At 39.6% G+C, this 19,018-nt stretch overlaps 2 protein-coding genes across 20 annotated transcripts in view; one reads left to right on the top strand and one right to left on the bottom strand.

Annotated features, from left to right (window-relative positions):
- Positions 1-3,908, top strand: part of TTC19 (tetratricopeptide repeat domain 19) — a 30,418-nt gene extending 26,510 nt beyond the window's left edge. For all 4 annotated transcript variants that reach the window (XM_004616304.2, XM_055138004.1, XM_055138002.1 and 1 more), the window contains 2 exons: positions 1,704-1,866; positions 2,382-3,908. In XM_004616304.2, the coding sequence (XP_004616361.1) occupies positions 1,704-1,866; positions 2,382-2,512 (294 nt within the window). In that variant the 3' untranslated portion in view covers positions 2,513-3,908. The remainder of the gene's footprint in view (positions 1-1,703; positions 1,867-2,381) is intronic.
- A 3,063-nt stretch (positions 3,909-6,971) lies between these two features.
- Positions 6,972-19,018, bottom strand: part of NCOR1 (nuclear receptor corepressor 1) — a 208,997-nt gene continuing 196,950 nt past the window's right edge. For 15 of the 16 annotated variants that reach the window (XM_055137997.1, XM_055137986.1, XM_055137989.1 and 12 more), the window contains 4 exons: positions 16,088-16,141; positions 15,240-15,458; positions 10,476-10,655; positions 6,972-8,052 (listed from right to left, as the gene is read on the bottom strand). In XM_055137997.1, coding sequence (XP_054993972.1) covers positions 7,865-8,052; positions 10,476-10,655; positions 15,240-15,458; positions 16,088-16,141 — 641 coding nt within the window. In that variant the 3' untranslated portion in view covers positions 6,972-7,864. The remainder of the gene's footprint in view (positions 8,053-10,475; positions 10,656-15,239; positions 15,459-16,087; positions 16,142-19,018) is intronic. The other variant, XM_055137996.1, reaches the window with a different exon arrangement.

The following is a 19,018-nucleotide window of genomic DNA, read 5'->3' as shown; positions in this document are numbered from 1 at the left end:
ATCAGTCTTTCCTATCCCTGGCAGGGTCCCAGTCTCATAATTACTATTGGATCATGACAGCATTTGTCTATGATCAAGCTCTTAACTTATAGTTAAGAATTAGGCACTTTGGTCAGGCCCATCTCAATGCCAGGGTAGCACATAACTCACCGCTTGCCCTGGATCCTTCCCTTCCCACGTCGGGGACCCTGCTTTGGGGTGCTAGGAACTGAGGGCAACTGAGGCTTAAGTGGAGAAAGCAGATGCCTGGGAGGGAATAATATTCAAGGCCAATTAATTCCCAAGTTACAAAAACATAATATTGTCTTCTTGTGTCTATACAAAACAGTCATAGCTTTAAAGTAAATTATTCAAAAGGCACAAGAAGAGGAGAAAGGCAATATTAACTTAGATAATATAAATTCAGTATCCTAGGAAGGTCTGACCTTGCAAATTAGCAGAGTCAGATTAAGGGAAAGCCGAGGATTAACTCTTTTGGGGAAGAGAGCATGGAGAAGTGATTATAGCTAAACAAAGGGATGGGAGAGATTCGGGAACACCTTGATGGGTGTGACTGGGGTAAGCCTAAACTCTGGGTAAAACCGGGACAAGCTACTTGTGGCAAGGAGGGAAAGAACAAAGTAATGTCATCCTACACTTAAAAGGACGGTTTTTATGGCTATGAAACCATAGGTATAGGACTTTCTCTCTGAATCAAAATATCCAACTTTTTTTTAAGCCATATTTAATGTTCTGGGGGACCATGTCGTGGTAGGGATTGAACCTGGCTGGATCTCCTGCATCTAAACATGTGTTCCAGCCCTTTGAGCCATTTCCCTGGGTCCTCAAAAATACCTTACTAGGAATTTCTCAAAAAGTAGGTGCTAGATTTTTTCCTCCTCTTTTTTTGGGGGGATGAGGGGGGGGATTGGACTATACCTGGTGGTGCTCAGAGCTTACTCCTGGCTCTGTGCTCAGGGATCACTCCTGGTGAAGTTTGAATAACCATATGTGATGCTGGCGATTGAATCCAGGTCAGCCGCATGCAAGGCAAACTATATAATATAGTATAGTACTCGCATCTAATGATTGCTGAACCTTAAATGGGATTGTATTACAATTTTTTCACCTGTTTTAGTTTGGTGCTTCTAATTTGATAATAAGTTGCATTGGTACAAACTATTTATTCCATGTGTAATGCTCTGGGTTCAATCCCTGAGATGTACACACTGCTCTCTCTTCTCCCTCTCCCTCTCCCCCTCTTCCTCCCTCTCCTCCCTCTCCTCCTCTTCTCCCACAACCCTGTTTTGGCTGGAGAGAGTGCTCCAAGGGCTAGTGCATGCTTTGTCTGCAGGAGGCCTGAGATTCAGTCAGTGCTCGGCACCACATGGTCCCAAGTATGGCTGGGAGTGATCACCAGTGATGCTTGGTGTGGCCTCCAAACCAAGCCAAAATAAAAAAGCAACAAAACAAATATAGTATTTACCCATTCTATACCCTAGTTTTAAATTTTTGTGGTTTTTTATACCTAGTTTTTAGATTTTAGATATCATTTCAGAAGTTCAAACTAATCTCTATAATATGAATGATAAAAGCACATGATTTGGCAAAGGCTGATGTCCCTCACTGGGGATGCATATTGAGTTTATCAGATTCCAAATTAATGTTATCTAGTAGGTATGGTATGCCTTAAGAAAAAGCTTTAATTTTTCTTTTGTATATAGACCATCGTGCTGTTGAATGACCTGGCTACCACTCTGGATGCACAAGGCCGCTTTGATGAAGCCTGTATTTATGTGCAAAAGGCCTCTGATTTGGCAAGACAAATAGAATATCCTGAGCTACACATGGTGCTCAGTAATCTGGCTGCAATTCTGATGCACAGAGGTAGGTAGAAAACAAGGGCAGGGGGAAGTGAGCAAACTCCCAAATTAAAAGGCTGACTGAATAAGGGCAGAAAAAGGATATGTCAATCCACATACTTTCTATAGCCCTACACTAGCTTCTTGAACCACGTCAAATTAGAGAAAATTTTGCAATGAGAATATTTTTTTTTTTTGCATGTACTATTAATTCACTCTTTAATGTTTGAATGAAGCTGGTAAGACAGGGCTTATTAGTCTGATAAACTAAACCTGAATGGTTTACAGATGACAGATTTGCTTACACATACCACCATCAGTGAAGTCTTGGTGGTGGAATGTGAGCCCAGAAAAGCTGGAAAGGAATACCACTGTACTTAGTTGGGCTGAGCTTTATAACTTGAGCCAGTTTGATGAATGGTAATGAAATGAAGAGGACCACTAAATAAGCACATGATATATTAGAGCAGTATCATGAGCGGTAGAGAATCAGTTTGAAAACATGTATTTTCTTCTTTTCCTTTTTCTTTGGGATTTTAGAACGATACGCACAAGCAAAAAAAATCTACCAGGAAGCACTGAAGCAAGCAGAGCTGAAAAGAGACAATGCTTTCATACAGCACATCAGGGAAGAGCTGGCTGAGCTGTCCAAAAAAAGTACTTCTACCTGATTTTGTCAAATTGTAAATATTTATTGTAATGAATTTCAAGTGACTGCTATTATTCTAGTCTCAGTGGCATCAAAATCAATGGTTTTAATATTTTGTCCTTGAAATTCAAGTTTCCTTAACTTAATCACACTGCCTCACTGTGTGTAAGTTCACAGATGGATGTTATTACCTCAGCAGTTTTACAGAGTCATTTGTCTAGGGGAAAGACATTGTTTTAGATATTAGAACAAAACATAATGATATGCCTTTTGGGAGTATAAACAGGAATGATAAATTCTGGAGGTATAAACAGGAATGATAAATTCTGGTTTATATGGTTAGCCTTGGTGAAGATGAACGTTTTATATACTACCACTTTAAAATAGAAAAAAACTTTCAACTCCGATTGTGGTGTCTGTGGAAAGGTATCAAGTGATGCTTTCAGTTGTAACATGGTTAGAAGCTGGTAGAAGGTAACTACAGACTACAGAGGGTCATTTTGGCTCTAGAGTGGAAATGTGGTAATCCAGCCAAGTAGCTCTTATACCTTGAGATTTTGGCCCATTGATTTGCTGCCCTCTCTTCTTATATTTCAATATCTGGCAGACCGGACCTTGTATCTCATGGCAAGGGGATTATGGTGAGTTACTTTTATATAATTGTTTTTTATGACGCTCAACCTGGGATTTAATGCATAAAGGAGGAAAACAGCTAGCATCCAGCATTTAGTTTAAAAGTGGAAATTAGATACATAAACTATAGCACCCATTTGATATAAAAAAAAAGTGAACTCTTTTTGAATATACCTGTTTATCCACAGCTATGAAAAGGAGGAGGTTATGATGTAATGTCTATTGTCAGAACTGTGTGAGCAGTTTCGTTTGCACTGTAGGTCATGTGTCAGAGCCACCAAAGGAGCTTTGGAAAGAGATACATAAAGATGCAGCCTGGTCTATACCTTTAACGTTCTGATTTAGGGTCATACCCTACAAGTGCAGTATTTTAATGCCTTCTTTAGCAGATCCTGACACATGCCACTGGTATAGTACAAAAAATCATAGACCTGGATCCTAAGTTCTGTGTTGCTAAATTTGGGTCTTTTGCTCCTTATCTGTTAAACAGCTAACAGTGAAATTTTCTATTAGCCATGGGAGAAGATACTTAAGATATCCTTAAATGAAAAGACTACATTGTAAGAGACTGTATAAATACAAGTTGTAGATGGGTCTTCTTACATCAGCAGTCACTTGCCTTAGGGAAAGGAAGTTTTCTCAGATAACCATGAATTCATTTGATTAAATATAAATATTGTTATTGACATGCCTTTGTGGTGGAAGTATAAATGCAGATACTTGATGGTCCTGATGTACATATTGGAGGAACTCTTTAATAAACAAGTCTATCTGACAACACTGTATTTGTATAATCTTTGAGTATTCATTAAAAAATTTAGTGGGCCAGGGGGCTGGAGCTATAGCACAGCGGGTAGGGCGTTTGCCTTGCACGTGGCCAACCCAGGTTCGAGTCCCAGCATCCCATATGGTCCCCAAGCACTGCCAGGAGTAATTTTTGAGTGCAGAGCCAGGAGCAACCCCTGTGCATTGCCGGGTGCAAACCCCTCCCCCCCCCCCCCGCCAAAAAAAATTTAGTGGGCCAGAATGATACTAGCTCAAGGGCTGAATGCATGCTTCGCATGTAGGAGGTCTGCTAGATTCAATCGCTAGCACCGAATGGTCTCTTGAGAACTGCCAGGAGTGACCCCTAAACAAAACAAAACCAAAAAACCCCCTCAATTTACTAAGGGAATAGTAAGAATAAAGTACCAGAAACCTAAATCAGATTCTGAGGGATTAGACTAGAACTGTAATTTTATAGTTGCAGATACAAACTTCTTCCCATTTTATTTCTAAACTGTTATTTACCATTTAACAAATTCAACTGTAACTCAGAAACTAATGTAAGTCAGTTTTAGTGCAACCTGGTCTTAATTTATATTGTTTTAAAAAAAAATGATTGTTATTATAGTTAACTACTCACCTTCTGCACTGTTCACCTTTTCAAAATTGCAGGGATTATTGAAAGTTAGGTTTTCTTACTCCAAGTTTGAGAACTGCTGAGTCTCCACAATGATTCAGCTGATGGTTCTGGTACTGGGAAAAATAGTTTTCAGGATAATAGTCTCTTCATTTGGGTCCATGTTCAAGTTGCATTGTTGTAGAACAAACTTTCAAAAAGGAGGATTGATCCTCTTTACTGACAAGTCTGAATTCAGAGATGAGTAGTTAAAATTAATGTAGTGCAGTTTAGTGTTTTAAAATAACATTCCTTAGGACCACAGAAATACCTTAGAAGCTTGTAGCACATACTTTGCATTCCGGGGTCCTGGGTTCAGTCCCAGGTACCACATGATTCTCCAAGCACTGCCAGGTATGCCCCCCCCAACCCAAAAAAAAAAAATCTTTCAGCAAACCAAATTAAAGCATTATAAAACTTCCAATCAGAAACCCAGCAGTGAAAATTTGGCTTTCAGAAGAGTTCTATAAATAGTATTAGGAAGATCTTTAGTTCTAGATTCAAAAAAACCAAGCATAAGAATATAGCACTGAAATATGCTTGCAGTTTTTTTTTTTTGGTTTTTTTTTTTGGGTCACACCCGGCAATGCACAGGGGTTACTCCTGGCTCTGCACTCAGGAATTACTCCTGGAGGTACTCAAAGGACCATATGGGATGCTGTGAATCGAACCCGGGTCGGCCGCGTGCAAGGCAAATGCCCTACCCGCTGTGCTATTGCTCCAGCCCCTGCTTGCAGAATTTTATGAGCACTGATATAAATTGCAGAGCTTATGCCCTAGTTTAGAGCTAACTTAAAGTTACCACTCCTATTTTTGTGCTTGCTATTTCAGACTGTGCTATTTCTGCCCCTCCCAGACGGTTTGCTCCATAGTAAGCCATGTGAGAATTATTATTTTTTGAAGGGGGATTACATCTGGCAGTGCTCAGGCTTAATCCTGGCAGACTCGAGGGACCACGTGGGGTGCTAGAGATCAAATCCAGTTGGCTGTGTGCAAGTCCAGCGCCCTCCCTGAGTTACTTGGGCCCATGAGAATTATTCTAAACCCAGAAATCACATTGGATTTCACCTTCCACTTTGAAATCTCTTTCAGGTGGTGGGTAAGTGGCTAACAACTGTTCACTTGGAATTCTCAAGTAGAAATGCAAAAGCAACAAGTTAGAGCATGTCTTACCTGATGTATTTTCTAAAAACTATGATGTTGAGAGTGGACGAGGAAAAGCAGGGTGCATGCAGGGTGCTGGGTTTGTGCTAGACTGGCTTTAAAAAGAAACCATTATGATGGAGTAGCTTAACACCCTCAAAGTAAGGAAAATACTGCCATAATTTACTGGGTCATTTGACAAAGTAAGTTAACATGTAAGTGAAAGAAACCGTTAGCAAGCAGAAAATTGTTAAGTAGCAACTCTTTTATACTCTTCCTTGACATAAAAATCTTGAGTGTGTGCATATTTGTGTAACGAAGTGATACCAACTTTCTAAGGAATCTGACCCCTAATTGATCTAAAGTTTATTTGGATGACCACAAAACTACATGAGTAGAATAGTAAGTAATAGGAATAATGATTTTAATGTCAAACATGGGTTTATGGCCTATATTTTTTATTTTGGGGCAATACCCAGCAGTGCTCAGGGATTATCCTAGTGTGGCACTAGGGACTGAACCCATCTTCCACTGCACCCTCTCTGGTCGATATGGCCTAGCTTTCTCATGAACTATACAGAATGAGTACTGAACTTACGTTATTGATAAATATAAATTAGCACCAATACTATACAGGGTGATGTGGGTGATCAGGATCATGCATACAAAATAGTATAAAGTAGGAATTGATTAGTTACAAAGTTGTTTCTTAGAGTCTTGAACCTGTTTAAAAGTTTTAGGTCAAAAAAGAGGGAAATCTATACAGGAGTCTATAAAGTGCTAATTATTATCTTCCTGAGAGGTCTCTATTTCTCCCTTTTACATGTGTTAAATGTAACATCCTCCCCAAAATATTAGTTATCTATACATTATGGTAGAATGCTTCAACACTATGATTAAGTTGTATTTAAGAAAATATGTGTGTACATATGTAAATTCAGCAATTACTAAGATAAAATCAATTCTCTGGTACTATAGTTTAAAAATTCAGTCTTTTTAAATCATTTGCTCCATGGAATCATTGGCTCCTTGAAGGAAATGAAAATATTAAAAAATAAACATGCCACAAGGAATGAAAGTAAGTTCTGGTGCATAGAAAGCACTGTATGTCACCATAGAATTCTGGATACAGCACAAGGCAAATCTAAAAGACTGGGATTCTACACATATCATCTTCTAGCCCAACCAATAATCTATATCAAACTAAAGAAAAGTAAAGGTTTTTCCTTTGAAATCTTAAACACCAAGAGCCTTAAACCACAAATAATTTCTGTATCTGTGGACAAGGGTAGTCAAATTTATTTCAAAACAAAAGCTTTGTTGGGCTGCATCCAATGCAGGAGAAAAAGAATACTTAGGGGCAATGTTAAATCACCAGTGTGCATAACAGTGAGGTCTGCCTCAAATAAGCCTTTAAAACTTTAAAAACTGAAGTATAACATACCCATGCAGTAATATTTTCTTTCTCAATGCTGTTAATTAAAAAAAAATTAAAGCCTGCACTGGAAACTTACAATATGGCAGAATTTTCTCTTTTTGACCCTAATACATTAATGTACAGATTTTATGACAGGGTCTGTGATAAAAAATCTAAACATTTCCACAAGATTCTAAACATTACTGGGAAGCTGAATTCAGGAAACAAAACTGGATAAAAGTACAATGCCCTTGACAGCCAACCTTATGTAATTGGGCTGTGTGAGACTGTTAGAAGTCAAGGAATAAAAAGACGAAAGATTTTTTTTTTTAAATTACCCCCAAAGTTAATGCGCTGATTTGAACTTAAGTACACCAGATACTACAGCAAGGGGAAACACTGCAAAAAAGGTAATCTATTTACAGAAAAGTGATTTAAAGACATTATGGTTTTCTTTACAAACAGATGTAAGAACAGGAATTGTCCACTTTTTAAAAACTACATTTTAACCCTCCACTATTATAATCCACTGAATTGCCTGTATCAAAGGCAGTCCCCCTCCCCCATCAGACATTTCAAATAAATTTCCATCATTTCTTCATCCATGGTCCAGGCTTTCCTGAAAAGTCTCTGGGCGCAAGTCATTGAAGGGCAGGTGTCTGACCTGCCATTAAAGATAAAACCACAAAACTAGAGCTCCCAAGTGCACTGGCCCGACCCAAATCCCTTCTTTATGGAGTTCAGTCATCACTGTCCGACAGCGTCTCATACTGTGCAGAGAGCAGTGGGGCCGGCTCTCGCTCCCAGATTCTGTTTTGTTGGTGAGGAGCTGCTTGGTTCCCGGAAGAGGGGGTACATGCAATTGGTGTTGGTGGCGTGCTGCTGAGCATCCGCATAGTCAGAGGGTTATAAGGAAACTGAGTGGAACCTGAAAAAAGAAAAATCAGATTTGCATCATCATGAACATAATTATTTCATCCTGTCTGAGTTTTCTAAGTAGAATGGACTAGGGCTGAATTATTTTATTAAAATGGTCTTTTGATACAAAGATCTGAGTGAACATACATGGAAGGTTTAACCACTTCTATAGCCAGTGTTAATGCAGCGATCAGTGCATTATTGAAGAAGGATGAATAACATGGGTAAGTATAGAAAGTATGAGTTGCTAAGCCCACAAATGAAAGATAAGGGATAAATTTTAGTTGTTAAATGGTGTTTTCCTGGAGAATTCAATAAAACTATCAGGTAGATAATAAGCACTTAATAAACTGAGCCTGATTACACCAAAAACTTGTTGACAGGCTGGAGAGACTGTACAGTGTTTAGTGTTTGCTTTGCACCCAGTCAACCCGAGTTACATCCTAAGCATCCACGCCCCACCAGGAGGGGTTCCTGAATAGTAGACCAGGAGTAAGCCCTCGAGAACACTGCTGAGTATGTTCAAAAATACAAAAAAAAAAAAAGAGAAGAACAACTTTATTATTATTATTATTTTTTCTTTTTGGGTCACACCTGGTGATGCACAAGGGTCACTCCTGGCTCTGCACTCAGGAATTACCCCTGACAGTGCTCAGGGGGCCATATGGGATGCTGGAAATCGAACCTGGGTCGGCCGTGTGCAAGGCGTGCCCTACCTGCTGTGCTATCGCTCCAGCCCCAGAAGAAAAACTTTAAGGCAATGAAAAAATAAAGGAATAAAGGAATACAATTCTTGGTACAGGATTGGGAAAAGCATTCAGAAATTTTTCAAGATTGAAGGGAGAAGGGTAAATTTCATCTCCTGGACACTGCTGGGAAGATTACAAATATATAATATTTAGTTTTCATGGCTTTTGTTTTTTTTGAGAATGAGATGGTTGGTGAAGGGGCCATACCTAGTGATATGCAGGTATGGGACTTGGTTGACTGACCACATGGAATGCTGGGAATCAAACCCAGTCAGTAGCAATACTAGGCAAGTGCCTTATCTCTTTGGGTCATAGATGTATAAGATTTAGAAATGAGATACATAAACATACTGCTACATTATGACAATTTTCAGATTATGCTATTGAGGCTTCTATGGGTTCTTCCTATGGGTTAAGGATATGTTTGTGTATGGGGGAAGAGGACGGCACATCCAGCAGTGCTCAGTGGACCATGCAGTACCAGGGACTGAATACAGGGCTCTCACATGTGCTCCAGCCACCTTAACAATCTCTCGAATTCATTTAAGAAATTTAATGAGCCAGAGACAAATTATTCTTAAAAGTTTTAAGATTATATGTATTTAATTTTTATTATGAAAAATGGTACTTATTTAATGGTCACTGTCACTGTCATCCTATTGCTCACTGATTTTCTCGACCAGGCACCAGTAACATCTCCATTGTGAGACTTGTTACTGTTTTTCGCATATTGAATACACCATGGGTAGCTTGCCAGGCTCTGCCGTGTGGGTGAGATACTCTCAGTAGCTTGCCGGGCTCTCCAAGAGGGACAGAGGAATTGAACCTGGGTCGGCCGCGTGCAAGGCAAACACCCTACTCACTGTACTAGCGCTCCAGCCCATTTAATGGTACATAGTGAAAATACAGTTTTTCCAGACTATAAAATGAAGCTTCAGGAAGAGAGCAATGCAGAATCTCCTGCCTCGGCACCAGGCTGTCTTCAACTGGGCCCCCTCGGAGGGGGACAGGTTGAGTTTCCCTCCCTACAACAAGCAGAGCCCCAGCAGCCGAAAACCTCCAGAACCCAGCCACAGCCATGCTCATGCTCAAGGCTACTCTCCACACATTCGGACGGGCCTCACCTATGAAGGAACCGACAGAGGAACCCAGGTATGTGGGACCTGTGGCTGAGATCTCCAAGCCTGCTCAGCTGGGGACTGGGCCTCCTCCACCCAGATCCTCAGTTTTCCCGTAGCTTGGCAGTCACACCACAAACCCCGCCCCACCATGTAATCTTATCAATGGCCAAGATCCAGACTATAAAACAAAGCTCCCGGAAGAGAGCAAGGCAATTTTTCCTGGGGCTTGCAGCCGCACGACCTCTTTATTTTTATTTTTCCCAGCATGGCAGAGCCAGGCAAGCTACTCGTGACGTATTTGATATGCCAAAAACAGTTAACAACAACATGCTCTTCGTGTTCCTGGAGCAAGCAGGTGCCAGTGGGCTATACTAGCACTCAACAGGGACAAATGAAGATGTTACTGGCACCTGCTCGAGCAAATCGATGAACAACAGGATGACAGTGATACAGTGAAAATATGTTTTCCAAACAAACTTTCTGATTTCAGAAGTACTAATCATGGCACTGGTATAAATTGTTTTGGTCTCCCTCTCTCTACTAGTTGGAACCAAGCTCCTCACCTGTTGAAGAAGGCCTATCTTCCCAGGACCACCCTGGCGTCTGCCTGTGGAAATCCCCTTCTGAATGTACTGAGGAGACAGAAGATGGCCGCTCAGCCCCTAAGAATCCTTGCCCAGGGATAGGAGATTTCGATTTTCTGTTATTTGACTTGCTGATCACCTTTGGCTTGCAAATGCCTCCTGAAAGTGAAATCAGCTATTAACTAGAGATACACAGAAATTGTTATCCACTACAAGTTACCAAAAAGTTAATGCTTACATAATGCTGAATGGAAAGCAGAGGGGAAGCAGAATGGCACCATAAAGAATCCAGATCTAAGTACACAATGTAGTTTAAGGCAGGAAAACTAGACAAAACTTAAAAGAAAGCCAGAATTTACTGCGGCAAAAAAATTTAAAAAGAAGGGGACTAGATATAGGGTGCCAGTATGTAAAATGGGTAAAAAAAGAAACCAAGCTTTCTGAAACATCAAAACTTTCCTGGTGTTGAAACACACTGTTAAGGAAATTAAAACAAATTGACAGAAATCTTAAATCCTTGTTAATTACCTAGAGAGAAGCATAAAGAGGAGTTATGCCCCTCCCCCCAGTGCAATAAAGGAAATAAACAGAAGCCCCTTACAGAACTGAGAGGTCTCAACACAGATGTGGCAAGTCTAGGTGACCTTTTTCCAAGTTGGTGAACTCAGCAGATATTCATGGGAGTGAGAGGTCCCTGACAAGGCTCTATAACAAACACTAAAATGATCTCAAGAGGAGATCAGGGCCCAGGTTACTAGTAAACTTATCACATAGAAAATGTGACCCAACCCATATCTTTCAGAGTACACAGAAAAGTGGGAAAAGTGAATTCTGGCCCATGAGTTATCAGGAAAGAGAAGAAATGCAGATACCTAATGATAAAGAAACAAACGGGTAGGAGAAAAGGTGCTTACACTGGGGGTGGAAACCCTTCAAAATAGGAAGTCGATTTATTATAAAAGATGACCAAAGACTAGAAGACCAAAAAGGAAGAAGTGTAAGGGGTTTGTAAACAAAATACAGCAAAGATCAGAATAGTCACAAATTAAAACAGGTAACTACAAAGAAAAAACGTGACACAAATTAAAAGCAACAGAAAGAGATCAAGAGGACAAAAATAATTAGGAAGGAAATAGATACCAAGACATACCTGATAAAATGATAACTGGAGAGTCCAACAGAAAAATGAAAGGTAAGTGGGACAGTAACAGAAAAACCAACTAAACAAACAGTAATACAGAAGGCTCAACCAGCAAGGTACCGCTTAATAAATTCTTAGCCAAGGGCTGAACAAACCCATGATCAGATACAATTTTCACATAAACATGATTCTTATACCTATTGATTTTAATATTGGAGCTTTGTTATCTAATTGATTTCAACTCTAGAATTATACCAACAGTTGTGGCTTTTGCTATTAAAATAAATTTTAAAAGGGGACTCTCATTCATTGTTGGTGGGAATGCTGACTGGTCCAGCCTTTTTGGAAAACAATATGGACATTCCTCCAAAAACTAGAAAGTGAGCTTCCATATGAACAAGCAATACCACTCCTGGGAATATATCCCACAGATGCAAAAAGACACAGTAGAAATGTACATCTGCACTTGTATGTTTATTGCAGTACTATTCACAATAGCCAGAATCTTGGAAAAAAAACCCGAATGCCCAAGAACAGATGACTGGTTAAAGAAACTTTGGTAGATCTACACAATGGAGTACTATGCAGCTGTTAGGAGAGATGAAGTCATGAAATTTGCATATAAGTGGAGGAACATGCAGAGTTATCATGCTAAGTGAAATGAATGATTCAGAAAGAGAGGGACAGAGAATGACTGTACTCATTTATGGAATAAAAAATAGCATAATCTGAGACTAACACCTAGGACAGTAGAGAAAAGGGCCAGAAAAATCACACCATGGTTTGGAAGCTGGTCCCATGTGCTGGGGGAAAAGGCAGTTGGGATGCAGAAGGAACCACTAAGTAAATGATGTTTGGAGGGATCACCTGGAATGGGAGATGTGTGCTGAAAGTAGACCAAGGACCAAACATGATTGCCTCTTAGTATCTGTATTGCAGATTATAATGTCCAAAATGAGAGAGAGAGTAAGAGGACTGTACCTGCCACAGAGGCAGGGAGTGGCATGGGGTGGGGATGGCGGGTGGGACACTGGGAACAATGGTGGTGGAAAATGTACACTGGTAGAGGGATGGGTGGTTGAGCATTGTATGACTGAAACATAATCATGCACGTTTGTAACTATCTCACAGTGATTCAATAAAACTTAATTAAAAAAAAATAAAGTGGGTAGGTCTCTAATCAGTTCAGTCCTAAATAGAAGTCAAAGTCTGACTCTGCCCCAAGAGAATTATCCAAAAAAATAAATAAAATTAATTTAAAAAAAGATAAGAGAACATTTTTAGTAGCAGGATATACTCTTGAGGATAGAAACCAATCTACAGATGCAAATAACCTCCAAATTCAGAAAACCCTGATAATAATTAATACTATCACTGAGGAAAGATTATTTTCATGTAAATTGCCATGCACTATAAGCTGGGGGAACATCTTGCCTTATGTAGTACATAACAATGAATGCCAGGAGGAAAATGTAATGTTTATAGGATGTTTTTAAAAAATATGCCAAGAGGCCAAAGAGGCAGGCTGTGGCTGATCTGGGTTCAACCCCCAACACCCCAAATGGGGACTGAGCACTGCCCAAAGTGACCCCTGAGTGCAGAGCCAGAAGTAAGCCCAGAGCACTGCCAGGTGTGGCCCAAATTTTAAAAAGTACGTCAAAATATTACTACCCACCAAGCTGTTATTTCAAACATAATGGCACCTAGAAACCATACTCAAGCATAATGGACTTCAGAATACAGAAATCTTGAGGGACTGGAGCGATAGCACAGCGGGTAGGGCATTTGCCTTACAGCTGGCTGACCCGTGTTCGATTCCCAACATCCCATATGGTCCCCTGAGCACCACCAGGAGTAATTCCTGAGTGCATGAGCCAGGAGTAACCCCTGTGCATAGCCAGGTGTGACCCCCACCCCCAAAAAGGAATCTTGAGTAAACAGAGTAGGAAAACCTAACCAAAAAGGTGCCATAATAAAAATTATACAACCTTTATAACCTTAATTACCACTGATATAGCTTTAAAACACGTACATATATACAAATCAATGAAAACAGAAAGACTGGGGCAGAATGGGGGGAAACATCTTAATCATCTTTTAGAGCACAAAATCCACATTAAAATATGATTTAAAGAAACCCTCTAATTTCATTAATCCTTCTTTCTTTTTTTTTGGCTTTTTGGGTCACATCCAGCGATGCTCAGGAGTTATTCCTGGCTCTGCACTCAGGAATCACTCCTGGCGATGCTCGGGGGACCATATGGGATGCTGATCGAACCTGGGTTGGCCGCCTGCAAGGCAAATGCCCTACCTGCTGTGCTATCGCTCCAGCACTCATTAATCCTTCTTAACCAATGAAACTTTTACTTGATAATAACAGAGAATTCCTACACTAAAGCTAAAATACTGCAATCTTTAAGTATTTTTTCAGAATGTAAGAAATACTAATTCACAAAAGACAGGGGAAAAAAAAGACTATTAACATCAAAAATTAATTTACGATTTTTTGGGTGCTAGCTCTAAACATTATGTATAAAATTATCTCATTCCATTTATATGTTTTTTTTCAATGGCATGTATTCATTTTGTTTTAGGGCCACACCTGGAGGACCACGTGGGATGCTGGCGACTGAGCCCATGTTGGCCACTACTGTACTATCTCTCTAGCTGCTACAAAGACCAATTTTTTTTTGGGGGGGGGGTCACACCCAGCGATGCTCAGCGGTTACTCCTGACTCTGCACTCAGGAATTACTCCTGGCAGTGCTTGGCGGATCATATGGGATGCCAAGGATTGATCCTGGGTCAGGCACATGCAAGGCAAACGTCCTACCTGCTATACTATCACTCCAGCCACAAAGTCCAATTTTGTTTGTACTTGTTTTTGGGTCACACCCTGTGATGCACAGGGTTTACTCCTGGCTCATGCACTCAGGAATTACTCTAGGAATTTCTCTTTCTCTTCCTCTCCTCTTCTTTTCTCTCTCCTTCTCCCTCCCTCCCCCCATCTCTCTCTCTCTCTCTCTCTCCCTCCCTCCCTCCCTCCCTCCCTCCCTCCCTCCCTCTCTCTCTCTCTCTCTCTCTCTCTCTCTCTCTCTCTTTTATTGAATGGAACTCACCTAAAGAGAGGTGGGAAGAATGAAAGAGGAATATGTGTTCAACAGAGAACGTGGGCTTCTCCAGAGTGGAGATAATCAAGAAACATCAAGACAAGCAATCAAAATACGTGTTCAACAGAGAACATGGGCTTGAAGAAGAACAAGCATCTTTTTCTATTTCTTACAATTGTTTTATACTATCACATTTTTATTATGCTTAATTAAGCAGTTCTATTAAAAAGTAGAATGGAACTGTACCTGTATTACAGTAACCATGTCTCAGAAAAAGATTAGGAAAAAAACTAATATGCTAGACAATGACAAGGTTAAAATTTTCTATATTTTAAACTTCATGTTACTGTAATTTATTCAACTTAATTAAGAACAAAACTTTTAAAGGTATAGTCCCCAGAGGTAACTTAAGAAAAAATAAGATATCAGGGAAAGGGGAATAAGTCATACGTTTCTTTAGAAAGGCCAAAGAGGACTGACATGAAAACTTTACCTGAATGAGGTGAGGGATCCCCTTCTTCTCTTCGCGTCTCACTGCTAGTCACAACGGAGGTGTTGGCACCAGGCACTACTCCCACAGGCTGGGACATGACGACGCCATGATCCTCAACTTTATCGTCAAAGCTCCCCATGAGCGCCTTCCTGATAATGTCTTCTAGACCGAGATTGCTGGCAGGATCAGCAAAAGAATGACCTCGAGAGCTAATTGAGCCTGAGAAAGATAACCAAAGTACTTCTGCTTATTCTGAGGTAGATCAGGAAATAAGAAAGAGATTACATATAGTCAACAGTCCTTCAAACCCCTGGATTTATATAGCACCTGGCAAACTGCCTAAAACACAGAGACTTGCAAAAGTCTACTCAAGGAAACTTGTTTTATTGCTGATGAATCATCAGCAACTGTATTTTTTTCTCCTTAGTCCTTTAGCTTCTACACTGTTCATTAACAATTGTTTCTTAAAATCATTTTTCTGTTCAACTATCTAACTCTCAATCTTACTGCTATTGTCTCCTTGATTAAAATAGAAGCTTCTATTTACTTGTACATATAGAATTGTCTCCTGGTATATACTGTAATTACTCAGACATTTGTGGATTTACTGCTACTGTACCACAATTGGTTTTTTTTTTTCTTTCATTTTTGGGACCATATCCAGTGGTACTCAGGGCTAACTTCTGGTTCTGTACTCAAGGATCACTCTTATCAGTTCTCAGAGGATCATATGCAGTGCTGGTGGACCCAACTAGGGCTGGCTGCATGCAGGCAAAGGCCTTACCCCCTGTAATATTTCACCAACCTCTAACCCAATTTCTTAACATATTCTGAATCTTGAATCTTACCTGAGGTAGTGACTGCTGGCAGATTAAATATCTCAGTTCCTGGTTGGGCAGCTGCTGTTTAAACAAACATTTTAGTTGAGATGTGAAAATTATGTACATAACAATTAAATCAGAAAACAATAAATTGAATCTCAAAACAATAAACTCAAAAAAGTCTCAAAAAATCTTTATAATAAATTTTTAAAAAATTTATCACAACCTCAACCTTATTCCTTTTCAGTTAAGATAAATTAAAAACAATTATTTAAGGAAATAAGGAAATAAAAAATTGGAAAATAAGGAAATAAGAAATTGTGGAATGTAGGAGAATCAGAATAGGAGTAGTATTATCTAAGCGGAAATAGAAAAAATGCACTGCTGCAGCACACAAAGAGGAAAAAGTTTCCCTTAGTATCCAGGTTTGCTATGGAAGAGCTTATTCACCCTAAGATGACTCCTATGATTACCAAGGGTTGAGGAAGTATGAAATCAGATGCAGAGGTAAGACACTTCGATGGATAATATAAAAATGTGTATCCCAATCATCCTTAAATGAAAAATGTTCCTAATGTATGAGACCAAATTCTGCCTCTTGTTTCTTTTTATTCCTACTAAGTGTGCAAATTACAATGTAATCTACACAGCTTGTATGACAACAGTTTGGACAACCTGGAAAACAGGTTCCAGAAATAGAATACAGGAAGACATAAATGATGTTTTCATCACTTCTTCCAACTTGATGGTGACAACTTAAAAGAGAACGAAGACTATAAGAAGTAAGTAGGTGGGGCCGGAGCAATAGCACAGCGGGTACGGCGTTTGCCTTGCACGCGGCCGACCGGGGTTCGATCCCTGGCATTCCATATGGTCCCCCAAGCTCTGCCAGGATAATTCCTGAGTGCAAAGCCAGGAGTAACCCCTGAGCATCGCTGGGTGTGACCCAAAAACAAAAAACAAAATAAAACAAAAAGAAGTAAGTAGGTGGCCTAACAAATGATGCTTTAGAAAGAATGTGGAGTTTTGGATGAGACTGCAGAGGACGGATTCATCTGTGATCTATTCCATAGATAATGGGAAGAGACTTATCTACAGAGATACAATGCAGTACGCCTAGAAATTGGTCAGAAATTTAAACTTTAAAATCTCATGGAAAAACTAAAAAAAGATGACATGACAGTCCCTTAAGGATCATGTAATACTTCTGACAAATAAATTGGTTTGAAATAATACAAAGTGAGTTATCACTAAGTCTGTGGAATAGAACATATAATTATAGAAATATTTATTAAGCAAAGTTTAGTTGATTCATAATAAAATTATCTTATTAATCAAAAATTGTCAAATGAACACAATTCCATAGAGTTCAGTCATGATAGTATTGAAATGCTGTCCTTAAATGCAACACTCCTTCCTTGCCATAGGGACCTTACAGTTTATTGTGGTACTCTATGAAGCCACTGGATCAGAATCAGCTGGGTAGTTTAAGTAAAAATAAACTTAGACTATTTCCTGAGGCCCTGTAATTTACATTTAATAAGAACTCCAAGTGACTGTGATGCACATTCGTGGAACCCTGGTTTTGGTTTAATACCTACCTATTTCGTTCATCTATTTTGATAGGCAAAATTGTGAGAAAAGATGATGCTTACTCAGAATTAATGGGAAATGAAGACAAGACAATTTGATGGTGGTTTAGAGAGCCGAGTTGACAAGAAACTAAGCACCATCAGGAGGTGAACAGTAAGAGAGAGGGAAGTCTCTCTCTCTCTCTCTCTCTCTCTCTCTCTCTCTCTCTCTCTCTCTCTCTCTCTCTCTCTCTCTCTCCCCTCTCTCTCTGTGTGGGGGGTGAGGTACTTATGACACTATTCAAGGACTATCTGGAAGTTCTAAAATCTGCATGTCTTCATGTTCTGACAGATTCATCTCTGGATTCATAAAGAATCTTAAGATGAGAGAACCATTTATTTGTTGGAGACTTTGAGAAGCTGCAATAGCACAAGAACACTGAAGACTAAAGAAAGAACAATGTCATAATTTTTAAAAAGAGAAGGAAAAAAATATATGTAGGACCAGGGATGTTGCTCATTGGTAGATTAGTAAGTGCCTTGCTATGACATCCTGAGTTCAGTTCCCAGCACTCCATGGTCCCTTGAACACTTTGGAGGAACCCCTGAATCAGGGAGTAGGCCCCCAAACAGTGGGGTATGCACAAAGATCAAAATAAAAACTTAGAAGAAAATCTAGATTTGGTAGCAATTTTGGTCACATTCTAAAATATTTACCCTTTTGATTATTTGCTGGTAGTCAAAAAGATACTCTGGTAACTAAAAGCTATAGTAAACTCAGAAACTGAGATACCGGGTTCACCCTTTTTCTTCTTTAATAATTAACATCTATTGATCACAAATTTTCACAAATCTAGACACAGAACAACTTGGCTATGTTTACTTTTTTTAAAACTGAGTTTTCTGGGGGCTATACCTGGCGATACTCAGGGGTTACTCCTGGCTCTGCACTCAGGAATTGCTCCTGACAGTGCTCAGGGGACCAGCTGGGATGTAAGATAAAAAACCTGGGCTAGCTATATGCAAGGCAAATACCCTACCAGCTGTATTATTGCTCTGGCCCCCCACCCTGACTATGTTTATATGGGTACATAATTCACCATTTTCTTTTTGACAAGGTCAAAAGGCTAGTAGATCATAAATCAAAAATACAGCAGATTGTGATAGGGCCAGAATACTACAAGGCAATAAACAAAATTTCTGTATCACTGGATATGACTAAAAAAAAGTTGGGTAAAGATTAGATAGTAGAAGTTGGTGTAACAGTATTAAGTGAGGTGGTTACAACATGTAATCAAAGAAAGGTTTAGATGCTATAAAGCTCTATCTATTGCTATTTACCAAAGATCTGGTTAATGATTCTGTGAGACAGTGTATCTTTAGAAGC

Source organism: Sorex araneus, chromosome 5 (assembly GCF_027595985.1).
Source record: "Sorex araneus isolate mSorAra2 chromosome 5, mSorAra2.pri, whole genome shotgun sequence".
NCBI classification, from domain to species: Eukaryota; Metazoa; Chordata; class Mammalia; order Eulipotyphla; family Soricidae; genus Sorex; species Sorex araneus.
The sequence above is the reverse complement of the archived record's forward strand: the minus strand, read 5'-3'. Positions and strand labels throughout refer to the sequence as shown.